Below are 13,443 nucleotides of genomic sequence, written 5' to 3' on the forward strand. Positions count from 1 at the left end.
TTTGTAAATTGTAAATTGTAAATTATAAATAGTTATAATTGTATTTTAGTTATAATCTAACATTGATATTTTAATTGTAAAATACAATACAATTATGACTATAATTATATTATATGAAATTGTATTTACGATTGTAAATTCTTATGTACATTACACGAAAAATGATCGAAAGTATACGTATAATGATTACATAATAGTAATTAACATAATAGTAATTCATTAAATTAAAGTATTTGTTTCTGTAGTATATATTTTTGGAATATTCATAAAAGAGTAACTGTTTGTATTTTCATGTCAAAGAGTCATTAATAAACTCGGAAAATTTTTATATAAAATGTAAAAATTCGATGCTAAATTAATGATTAAATATAAGCATTATAAAATTTGACGGACGCCTTCGTTACAGAATCGCGAGTCAATTATTATAAATTTAATGATATGCTTTCCGTTAGCTTTATTTATTTATGAATTCCATATCGCGCGGAACTGAATATTCTTAAAATAAATTATTAAATTATGATTGCGAAAATGCCGTGTTCTTTCCGCGTTCTCTTCGCGTCCTTATACAAGATTATCATTTTAACAGAAGAATTTTATCGCTGTCCCTCTCGTCAGATAATATTCCTAAATATTGTTAATTAAATGTAAAGAAATGTCGAATAAGAGAGTGAAGATTCGATAAGATTCGTGATAAGTCAACGATTAAATATTAACTTCACCAAATTTAACAATCACCTTCGATACTATAGAATCGCGAGTTAATTATTATGAATTTAATAATTTATTTTTTCAGTTATATTTGTATTTACGAATTTTTTTTTTGTATCGGAAAATTTTCATAAATAAATTAATAAATTACCGTTGCGAAAACACCGTGTTTTTTTCGCGTTCTTTTCGCATTCTTTTTCGCGTTCTTAGACGAGATTGTCGTTTTAATAAAAGAGTTATCATTGTTCCTTCCGTTAAATAAACTTTAATGAAAGTTGCGTGGCTCGTACCGCCGAGGAGTCAAAATAATTTTCATCATGGAGAATTATTTCTCACCTTCATTCTTGTGAGATCTATTCACGACGTCTAGTTCGATGCCCTGTTAGAAATTGGGAATTTTTATTGTAAGATTGAAGGAACTAATCCCAGGTTTTCCTTGCAATTTCCGAAAGTAATGATTTCGGTAGTAATTCAACGACGATACGCTTCTTTAACGTCGAATTAATTAAATAATATATATTTAGATGAGAGAAATGTATCTTTTCTCTTCTTCGTTAAAAATGTTCTATCATTATTAGGATTGGTATTATTATTGTCTATATATATAATGCCGGAAAGATTTAATACTAGATTAAATATGGTTATAGCGTTGTATAAATTTTAATTTTTCAAGTAATTTCATATTGTAATTAATTTGTATAAATTTTTTGATAAAAATGATTACGAACGAATATATTTTTAATTAATATAATTTGTCTCTTTTGAAAAATTATTTCTAAGTGCTGAGGATATTAACATTAATTTTTAGTTTCTTTTAAAAAACTATTTGCAGGTATTGGACATCCATCGCCATTTTGAAATATTAGTTTTTAGGTATCTACCATTTTATATATATGTATAATAAAATACATGCATAAATTCACGTATCCAAAATATTTTTATAATTTTTAATAATGTTATATATTATATATAAGCGGAATTATACATGAATGTTACATAAAATGTGCGAATACTTAAAAATTTCGAGACAAATCGAATGGGTACCCCTATATCAGTAAGATATTGATTAAAAGAAAAGAAATTATTAATTTAAACGTTATAAGAATAAGAATCTAGAGAATTAATCCAGAATTAATTGTTTAAAATTATTTGATTTATTTTATTTTGCACTGTTCGAATTGAAATTTTTTAAATCTTGCTGATATCGGGTTCAATTTGTCTCGCGCGCGCGGACGGTACCCCAAATTATGTGTTCGCACATTTAACACATACTCCAGTAATGCATATATTTTATTATTTATAAATATAACCTTTGTAATCGCATTTCAATAAAAAAGGTCGTTATATCCATTTAATTTTCAATAAAGAAATATATTTCTTAATAATGGAAGAACATGTTTTCTGATGTGCATATCAATTTCGTGAATTAAAGATAATGACGAGGGATAATTGTCGTTGATTTATTACTGAAATCATTGCTATCGGGAATAGTCCGGAAAATCCAGGATTCGTTCCCTCCTACAGTGAAGTTCCCGACGTTCAATGGATCACTTAACTTTTCTTCGCAGATTGATCTTGCGAAATCTGATGTAGAAACAAGATGTTAATCGTTCTCCATTTTTAAGATCGCTCCTCTTTTTATCGGATTACCGGTATATCACTCGCGTATCTGCAATTGAATATTCTGAATATTATCGATTTATTTATTCGTCGCGTTTTATCGCGAATTTTAAATCGCGATTTATCTTATAAAAATTCGCAAGTAAATCGGTCGGTGAATTGCATATTCACAAACATTACAGACCTTAAATGTTTGTCGAAATATTTTCGATTTTCTATATTTACGTGATAATAATTATATCGCGCACGTGTCTATTGAGAGCTTAGATTATTATATTATAAAAATTATATTACGTATCGCGATCAAATATTCCGCATATTATCGACTTATTTCGTCGCGTTTTCTCATGAATTCGAGTCATGATTTATCTTATAAAGATTCGCAATTGACTCGGACAGTGAGTACTGTATTCGTAAATATTACAGTCATCAAATTGTCTGTCAAAATATCTTCGCATTTATGTGATAATTATATCGCGCGCGATTATAATGTCTATTGAGGCGCTTCAATTATTATATTATAAAAGGTATACATATCGGAATACATTCGGAATATCACAATCGGATATTCCGAATATTATCGATTTATTTATTCGTCGCGTTTTCTCGGGAATTTTAAATCGCGATTTATCTTACAATTTAATCGTTGACTTATACATTGAAGCTTTGTTTATCTTTCCACGTCTTTGAATATTGTTTTTAATAGTTCGTGCAAAATGCTGGTAGTGCAAATATTTTCTTCTATAATTTAAAAGACGATCGATAACTTTATTAATGACTGTTTTAAACGTGATTCTTTACATTATTTAAATCTTATTAAACTCTACAATTACATCGATTATTAGAGGGACTTTGAAAATCATTCGTTCCGTTATTTTCTATTAAACGTGGTCACAACGCGATTTTTAATTATATTTTAAAGCTTATAGAGCTCATTTCATCTTATTCAGCTAATCATGCGCGAAATAGGATATGTATTTTATTCTCAATCGTAAAATTCATATAAAGTCGCGTATTAATCGCAAATAAATCGGACAGTAAATTTTATGTTCATAAACAATACGGGTCACAAATGTTTGCTAAAATATCTTCGTCTGTCATCATTTGTGTGATAATAATTATATCGCACGCGTGTCTATTGATGATTTCGATTATCATATTATAAAAATTATGCGTATCTTGCAATCGAATATTTCGATTATTGTCGATTTATTTATTAATTTTAAATCGCGATTTATTTAGTAATTTAATTGTTGATTTCGAAGTTTATTCTATCTTTTCATTTTGAATATTTCCTTTGATAATTTATACAAAATGCGCCAGTAATGCAAATACTTTCTTTTACAATCGAAGAAACGATCAATAATTTTATTAATGACTCTTTTGATCACGATTATTTACGTTATATAAAACTTATTAAATTCTATTATTGCATATCTATTATTAATAATAAATGTCGCGTAATTAATCTTCGCTGATCAGTCTCGTCTGGACTATGTAAAAATTTTTAGTAAATTTTATATTATACGTATATTTTGGACATTTTCGTGTAATAAATTATTCCATGTAATAAATTATTTTGTATTAAATTTCGAATTATATTTTATATTAAATTTGTATTATATTTTGTCATATATTTTGTAATATGTATTTAGCATAAAAATATTATATTAAGCATAAAAATATTATGTTGGTATGAAATTATAATAAAAATATATAAAAATAATGTTAGCTATATTAAAATGGAACATATGAATTTTTTATATTTTATATAAAGAAAGAGACTTAAAATATTTTGCAACATCTATATTTTTCGAGTCTTAATTATAAAAACTTCAGAAGAATCAGTGATTAATTTGACAAATTCTATACATGTATTAATAATTAAATTTTTAAATAATTAAAAAAATGATTGATAAATATCAAAGATCAGTTTACTGCTAATTAAGAAGATTTATAGAAATACGGTTAAAAATGTTTTTATTCCACAGGAGGCATTTTGTGTTTTGTAAATAAAAAGATATAAATATGACAATGAATATAGAAAAATATTTATTTCATCTTTAAATATTACAGTATCTTTCGCGATTAAATAATTTATTTACTATCAATTTACATCCATAAGTATCTTGTTATACAGAACTGGTGCTACCGGCATTTCGTGCACATAGCACGGAACAAAACCAGAAATTGTGCACATTATATATTACCCTCTGAGAACATTCATGGACATTGGCTTTGTAGTTCATGTCGACGTTTTCAATGTCCATAGAGGGAGTATCGCTTTCAGGGATCACCTAAAAGCAGGCCATGACATCTCTGTCTTCTCTCTGTTCAATATCTGAACATAGAGGCGCTTTAAATGCGTTCTAGGGACTTCTAAGTACTTTAAAATTCTATCTAAATCGGGAGCATGAGTGGGTTGGTAATTGAATACAGCCATCGTGTTCTCCAGTATTTTCTGATGCAATCCTCCGATTTTCTTGAAGCAACGTGTGGCACATGACAAGAGCTTGAAACTACTTCGAATTTTCTTCATTTGTAACGAGAGAACGATCTATAATCGAAAAAAATGACGGAAGAGGATTCGGTATGTAAAGTATAATTCTTAACAATGCTCCATTCAGGTAAATATGCATAATTGGTAAATATTTTCTATTCTTTTATTCGAATTTCTTCTATGAGAGAATATTATGTTTCGCTTTTTCTTCTCGTTATTTACAAAGGATCTCCTCACGAAGGATTAATTTCTCGGTGAACAAGTATATTTAGAAAAAATAGAGGAGAAAATTATCAATTTAGTAACCTCAAAATCTTTGTTCCACGCGAATGTTTCGCTGTCGTTTAATAATTTGTTTAATTATTGCAAAAAAATTTTTATGAAAAGTAATATGTTTATACATATTTACATTATATTCTCATATATCTGTATAATTGTGAAATTATAAAAATAAGAAATAGTATTGCTTAGTTTAATTTTTCTTAGGTATTTGATCCAACCTTGAAAAAGAAGAAAAAAAAGAAGAAGACTACTTTTGATATTGATGCAGCTTTCAACGAAGGAGGTAGTAGCGGTGATGCGACTGAAAACACTGTTGACAAAGAGAATCAGGAGCCTGAACCTACAGTTGTCGAAGATGACGAGACATTGGATCTGGAAAATTTCGGTAAAAAAAAGAAAAAGAAGAAAAAGGCTTTTAATTTAGATGAGTTAGAAGCAGCTTTACCCGATACCAAGAAAGAGGTAAGAATAAAAAAACATTTTTGTGGAAGCCAATATTTTTATACTGAATATTTTTATTCATCTTAATCTCTTTTGTTTACTGCTGTTATTAATGATTAAACTTTAATTATTTTTGTTTGACAATTTTCTGAAGATAGCTATTTTTTTTTAATAAATAAAAAATAATTTTAAAAAATAATATAATTAAATAAGGGGATGTGTATAGTATATATTAAATAAAAAATTAATCTTGTAGATAATTCAGTTAATTGTGCAAATTGAAAAATCATCTAACATAAGTTTCTTTTAATAGTAAGTAATAAGACTTGATAAAGTTATGTTTTATAAATTTTCTGAAATTCTGTTATTTATTGAACAGGAACCTATAGAGCAACAAGTTGAAGAAATTATAATGGATGATGACTTTGACTTAGATATGGACTTCTCAAAGACAAAGAAGAAGAAAAAAAAGAAGAAGGATCTTGATGAATTAGTAGCTGAAGAGGAACGCAAGGAAATTGAAGATAAGGAGAATGGTATGTATCATAAGAAATGACTTGTGCCAATATTTTTTTGCATCTAGTTGTTTATGTTACTCATTATTTGTTAACATGCTGCACTGAATCTGAGCGAAGTGCAGAGTATGGTAAGACATATGCTTTGTGTTTTCTAATTGCATCAATTCTGCACTTATTATTCTCTAATTATTCTTGCACTCATAAATTTCATTAATTTTAATAAAATCAATATTTAGATTTAAATCTTTTACATCATATTTTACAGCAAAGAAGATCAATTTTTATTTAGAAAATATTAAGCATTATGTACATATATATCACATATGTACATAATATATATTATATTTATCACATTTAACATATACCAACAAAACTTTAATACTCGAGTGTATTGTATCTTTTTTAAATATAAAAATGTGTATATAACTTAGCTGAGATATTAGTTAAAAATGCTTTTATGCAATGACTATAATTTTAATTAGAAATCTTAAGCAATTTTTTTTCAATTTTATTAAAAACTATGCATAAAGCAAAAATTTAAGTGTGTATGCATGCATGTGCATGTGTGTTATGTGTATGTGTGTGAGTAATAATATTCATGATTGCATCCTGTTCAATATTGCATCCTGTTCAATATTCTTTAATTAAATAGATTTAGTTGGTAAATTTTTCAATAATTAGTGCAATGACTGAAAAGAAACATGATATACATATGTATATAACTGTGTACATATATAAAAGAGTTACATAGTTTTATTTTAAATATCATTGCATAAATGTGTTTATTCTTTACAATATATTTGTGAAGAAAGAGTTTAGTATTAAGATTCACACAAAAACTTCTAAAAACTTTGTGCATTATTAAGAATAATAGAAGAGATATTTTAAACATAAATAATGATTTGCTTTGTAACTTATTTAAAAAAGAAAGAAAAATTTTTTCAATAAATTTTCAACAAATTTCATTATTAAAATCAAGAATTTTAAAATATTCTTTCTTTAAGTTTGCTATTTGTATCTATGATTTGGGAAAAATTTTCCATATATTTAAAATATCTCTATATTTTACAAACATTTTCTATATCTCCATATGTGCAATATTAGATTACGCTACATGTTTATCAATTAAATTACTAAAAATTGTTAATGTTAAACACTATGAATATTACATATATTGCTTTTACTTGCACTCTTGTTTGCTCAATTGTAATCTTTTCACATATAAGTTTGATAAAATTTATTAACAGTTGTTTTTTATATAACTTTTATCTAGTTAATACTAGATAACAATTTTTCTGTTCTTTTTTCTCAGTGGAGGAACCGAGTTTGTGGGTGGGCTCGGACAGGGATTATACATATGATGAATTATTAGTTAGAGTATTTAATATCATGCGAGAGAAGAATCCTGATATGGTGGCTGGTAAGAAACAGAAGTTTGTTATGCGTCCGCCACAAGTGGTACGCATTGGAACGAAAAAAACGTCTTTCGCCAATTTCACCGAGGTATGTGCTCTTTTAATTATTAATTGAAATTATTATAAGTATATTATTAATAGTTAATTCACACATTAATTATTTATTTTGCATTAATTATTTACATAATTTTTAATAATTATGTATACATATATATATGTACATATAACATTATTATTATGATTATTATTTAATATGTACTTTGTGTCCTTCTCTCATTCTCTATCTGCGAATTTGTATCTTGTAAATACATTTGTTTTGCAGATTTGTAAAACATTACATAGGCAGCCAAAACATTTACTAGACTTTTTGCTGGCCGAATTGGGTACGAGCGGCTCGGTCGACGGTAACAGTCAATTGATTATCAAAGGTCGTTTCCAACAGAAACAAATAGAGAACGTCCTTAGGAGATATATCAAGGAATATGTTACATGTCATACATGTCGTTCGCCAGACACGATCCTTCAAAAAGATACTCGACTCTTCTTTTTGCAATGCGAGACATGTGGCTCGAGATGCTCCGTCGCTAGCATAAAGTCTGGATTCCAAGTAAGTTATTGTATTTGAGATGACGTAGTGACGTTATTATATTATATGATCAATATATATATATATATATATATATATATATATATATATATATATATATATATATATATATATATATATATATATATATATATTAAGATAAAATAATTTTACAAATAATATTTTTCTTATATCTGTTCCACAGGCTGTTACAGGGAAACGCGCTGCTATTCGTGCGAAAACTGCCTAAGCAATTTTCTTTATCTAAGAAAACGCTAGTGCAAATAAAATATTATGGAAAAAAAATGGTACAGATTTATTGAATGCATTCCAAAAATTGATTTCAATACAATTACATTTTTTTAAAATTATTTATATACACTTGTATTCTATATGAAAAATTCTAGAACTACACTTGTATTCTAGAATGCAGACTTTTGAAAATTTATTTCACATAAGTATCTTTAAATTTTATATTTTATTATTTATATTCTTTAATATTATTTTATCTATTGTGTGTCGATATTTTTTTATATGTAAGTTTTATTTGTGATAATTACAGTTTGATTTGAATACAGGAGCGCAGATAGTATCATAACTTGGTCATTATGTATTGATGATAATGTAAAAAAATTATTTTATTGTAAAATTTTTGTCTTAATAATTTCATGAAATCTTCTCGTTCTATGTTCTATTAACTATCGTATTTTTGATTCTTAAGATACATTAACTCCAAAATGCTTCAAATTTAAATTCTTAGATTATAATATTTCTGAGAATATTTATAAATTTTTTTAAGGATAAAGAACTTCCAAATTCAAAGTATTAGGGATTTAAAAAACTTTAAAACATCTCACGAATCAAAACTTTCATAATAATGGAGCACAGAGCGAGAAGATTTTATGGATTATTTAGATTATTAAAATTATTAAAGAAAGTTAAGGATCTTACAATCTAGTCATTTTTGCTAAAACAAATATTTATTATGTTTTTATTAAAACATATTAAACTTATGATGTAGTTTAGATTATATAATATTTTCTACATTTGTTTTCAAATCAATTTCTAATACAATTATGATTGAGATTTGTATATGGAAAAAAAATATCGACACTGGTTAAAAAAAATAATCATTTAATTTTCTATTTCTAATTTTTTTCATAATTAATATTATTCTAAGTAAAAACTAAATAAAATTACATTTGTTGCAATATTATTTACTTGTTTATCTAAATACTTTATAAGAAAAGTCTTTAGATGAAGAATATGATGGTTGAAAAAGAAAATGGATTGTTGTTAACAGTTGATTAAAAATAGGTAGTAATTTTTTATTTTTTTATACATAAATCAGATTCGAAAGAACAGAATTTTGCAAAATTATTACCAAATTTGCAAAATTTTGTAAGCATAAAAATCTAAGATATTATATAAAGCAGTTTTTTTTTAATAATTGATTCAATTATTTCGTGGCTAGACAAATTTTTCGAATTATTTCATGTTTTTTCGAATACTTTTGAAGGATTTGGTTAAAGACTCTTTAAAATAAATGTATAACATGTATAATAAATCTCTAATAAATAAAAATCAATATTTAAAGAATAATAAAGAAATATTTTTTAAATTAAGTTATTTAACATTTTTTGTGCACTCTGGAGAAATGTTACAGTTTAAATATGTAAAGATAATTATTATTTAATTAATTATAAAGCAAATTAATAACAAAATTGTGAAAAAATATTTATATCTTAAAAAAATTATATTTATACATAATAAGTAAGTATGTCAAACTTATATTACACATTTTGTGTCAAAAATCCAGAAATTAAATTAAAATTTTAAACATATCGTCTATAGTAATAATTATATTTTAATTTTGTACTCTATAAAGCAAATAATTTATAAATTATTATTTATAAATTTAGGTCCATATTCTGAATCCTCTTTTATCGATAAAAGAGGATTCAGAATATGGACCTTAGTCTTTTTATAAAAAGTCGACGTATTCGGCGCGTTTTATGAAAAAACTATATTTTTTTAAGTTGGCAGCCGGTTTTTTGCGCGCATGCGCGTTAAAGTATAGCGGCTTACAATTAGTTCGACTAATAAAAGGATGTCTGTGTGTGTGTGTTAGATTATTCTTAAAAATTATCTTATTTCTTTTTTTTAGTAATTCCTTTAGAACGTTTATTTTAGCGTTCATAATATTTCTTACACACATATGGCTTTGTGCCAAGCGTGCACACAAAAACCGGTCTGACCTAACGTCGCGGGATCGAGAGAGGCACAGTAGAAGTGCACAAAGAAACGTGATAAGAAAAAAAAGATTATCGAGAATTCAGCGCGGGGAGAGAGCCAGAGAAAGAAAGAAAAAGAGTAAATAAACGCAACTACGCGCTGTCAGCCAGTCAGCTGATTCGCGTTCGCCAGCATCTCTCGATACAGCGGCTGTTTTATTGCTTTGGCTTTGGCTTTGGCGCTGCTAGATTGTACATACACGTCCGATTATTTATCACCCGTGATATGCTGAGGTTCCGGAAATTATTTCCACAACCCTGCTCAATTATAGCAATGGTGCACGTGGGAGCGCTCCCTGGTACATGAACTTCTCTATCCTTGTCGCGCTTGATTAATTTCTTGATCACGTATATGATAATTGAACTCGATTATAATTGTAGGTCGATCTAATCGCTTCAATTACGATTAATAGTCAGTAAATTCGTTTCGCTTCCTTTTTTTCTTCACGATATTTTGGAAAATTATAGAAATATTTCAGGTTCAAAAAATAAATGTATGTATGTGTGCGTCAGGAACACCAAGGTATAAAGGCTGCACCAAGAAAATCGTGGAAAATGCGACGAAAGAGGCATTAATGTACGCGAATTATAACGTGGTAATTCTTTTTTTTGTAATATATATATATAATACTGATTTTTTTTATATATATGAGAAATGTTCGAGACATTTTCGAGTTTTCCTGTCTAGCTTATTTTTTATTTGTAGATTTTTCTGGTTTTTTCGCGAATTAAATTTCCTTTAATAAAAACATCATCAGTTTCTAAGTCACAAGACAATTCAAAAAGTACAGTTTTTGAACTTTAAAAATCCAAATAAATAATCAAATCTTATCTTGATTTAAATAGATTTTAATTTGCTTAATTTATAATTTAAAGATTAAAATTGTAAAATATATTTCGTATAGCAAATTGACATATAAAGTATAAATAAATTTGACACATAAAGTATAAAATATAAATTGACAAAATTTGATATATAAATTGTAGAATATAAATAACGTATATAAACTTTTTTTAATTTTAATTTTTTTATATGAAATTCTATGAAAATACCCGCGATTGCATCGATCTGAACGCATATGTGTTTTCTAGGATGGCATATTGATTGAAAATATGCACGATATTCCCTACGTTAGGCAGAGAGATCTGTCACCGGAGATCACAACTATGATGACAAGAATTTGTTCGGAAGTTAGAAAAGTTGTGCCGCAAAATATCGCATGTGGCGTTCAGGTATTAAAAAATCGACACATGCACATATATAATATTTTTCTCGCTTAAAGTCCAAAGTTCGTCAGTTTATAAATATTAAATTTGTTATCAAGATGATATTAAAATTATTAATATTAAAGTGTTGGTGAATTAAGATATATTAAGATTAATTTATTAACAATTTTATTTATATTAAATTTATTAAACTATTCTAATACACACACATTATTGATTTTAATGATATCAATTTAATTTTTTTCTTTAATATCATCTAACGTTAAATTTGACACATTAATTAACGTTATAATTATCCTATATTTAATATTTGTTATATATTGTTCTTTTTTCACAAGTTCATCAAGTTATTTAAATGATCGAATATTATACTTTGATAGATTCTCGCAGGGTGCAACAGAGAAGCGATCGCGGTTGCCAAGGCTGCGGGATTGCAATTTATTAGAGCCGAAGGATTCGTCTTCTCCCACATGGCCGATGAAGGCTTTATTGATGCAAATGCCGGAACTTTATTAAGATATAGAAGACAGATTGACGCCGACAACATTCTCATTTTCGCTGACGTCAAGAAAAAGCATAGGTGAGATTATTTGAATTAATGAAAAGAAATTAAAAAAAAATTAATATTATAATTATAATTTAATTTAAAATTATAAGATTATAATTATATAATTTAAATTATCATATAATACAAATTATGATTTAAAAAAACACTAACAAAATAGCGTCATGAATCTGCATTCGGAATTTTTCTAAAGAGTTGAGAGAGAGAGAGAGAGAGAGAATATATTAAATATATATATATATATATAATAATACGCTGACGCTGTGCTTCCCTTTCCCTCCTCGTAATTTTATGTCGCGAAAATAGAGTCTTGCGTAAACATTCTATTCTTTCGTCATCTTTCTCCGATATTTTTACAGCTCGCACGCGATTACTTCCGACGTAAGCTTGTTGGAGACGGTAAAAGCTGCGGAATTTTTTTTAGCCGATGGTGTTATATTAACCGGTAATGCAACCGGAGAGGAAGTAAGCGTAAGGGATCTTTCAGGTATTTTCTTTTTTCCTTGTGTCTCACATAACGTGATACGATTCCAAAGAAGACATATATTTTTAGGTGCAAATAATTGATATATACATAAATTATACATCAGGTCCATTGGTTAAAATTTCTATTATCTTTTATAAATGGATAGAAAATTGATAAACAACCGGATCTTTTTAATTTTTGTAGTTTTAGCACTTTCTCTCGCATTGTTTTCCTATTATTACTATATATCTTTCACGTATACGTAACATTAAAAATTAGCGCTTAATCAGAAGTGACATTTTTATATATATTTTACATTCCATGTAACTAAAAAAAAATAAATTCTAAAGAATTGAACTCAAACATAAGGGTATATATATACTATTGATATTATTGATCTCAATGACATCATGTCAGCTACAAGCATAGAGGTTTATCTTGTGTGTATCTAATAAAGATCAAAAGAAAAAAAAGAAATCAAATTCGAGACGAGGTAGTGAGTCGCGACGATATGCGATGATGATTTGAATTGAACTCGCGAAACTCGGGATACGTGAGAGACGCCTTATGTACATATTACACCTTGCAGAAGTGCGGAAGCATGTCGTGGCGAGGCTGCCGTTGCTGATCGGCTCGGGCGTGACATTGGACAACGTGGACAATTACGCGAACGCGGCGGACGCGCTGATTGTGGGATCATACCTGAAGACAGCCGGCCGATGGGAGAACGCGCCCGATCCGGAGAGAGTCCAGGCCTTTGTCGGACATTTAAAAGGCCAACAGCGCCTATGACGACACGCGATTCTGTAGGCAGCGCGCGA

General features: G+C 27.5%; 2 protein-coding genes across 2 annotated transcripts; both read left to right on the forward strand.

Moving 5' to 3' along the window:
• Positions 1-4,762: 4,762 nt before the first annotated feature.
• Positions 4,763-8,385, forward strand: Eif2beta (eukaryotic translation initiation factor 2 subunit beta). Its single transcript, XM_083098557.1, has 6 exons — positions 4,763-4,918; positions 5,315-5,572; positions 5,931-6,087; positions 7,382-7,572; positions 7,807-8,091; positions 8,276-8,385. Exons 1-6 carry the CDS (start codon positions 4,901-4,903, stop codon positions 8,318-8,320), a joined length of 954 nt encoding a protein of 317 aa, XP_082954683.1. The 5' UTR covers positions 4,763-4,900; the 3' UTR covers positions 8,321-8,385.
• A 1,691-nt stretch (positions 8,386-10,076) lies between these two features.
• Positions 10,077-13,443, forward strand: LOC145971178 (uncharacterized protein F13E9.13, mitochondrial). The gene is made up of 6 exons (XM_083098558.1): positions 10,077-10,663; positions 10,878-10,960; positions 11,457-11,597; positions 11,972-12,171; positions 12,516-12,643; positions 13,212-13,443. Exons 1-6 carry the CDS (start codon positions 10,591-10,593, stop codon positions 13,412-13,414), a joined length of 828 nt encoding a protein of 275 aa, XP_082954684.1. The 5' UTR covers positions 10,077-10,590; the 3' UTR covers positions 13,415-13,443.

Source organism: Camponotus vicinus, unplaced genomic scaffold (genome assembly GCF_025532165.1).
Source record: "Camponotus vicinus isolate PSW18456_S1 unplaced genomic scaffold, iyCamVici1.0 SCAF_4, whole genome shotgun sequence".
Classification (NCBI taxonomy): domain Eukaryota; kingdom Metazoa; phylum Arthropoda; class Insecta; order Hymenoptera; family Formicidae; genus Camponotus; species Camponotus vicinus.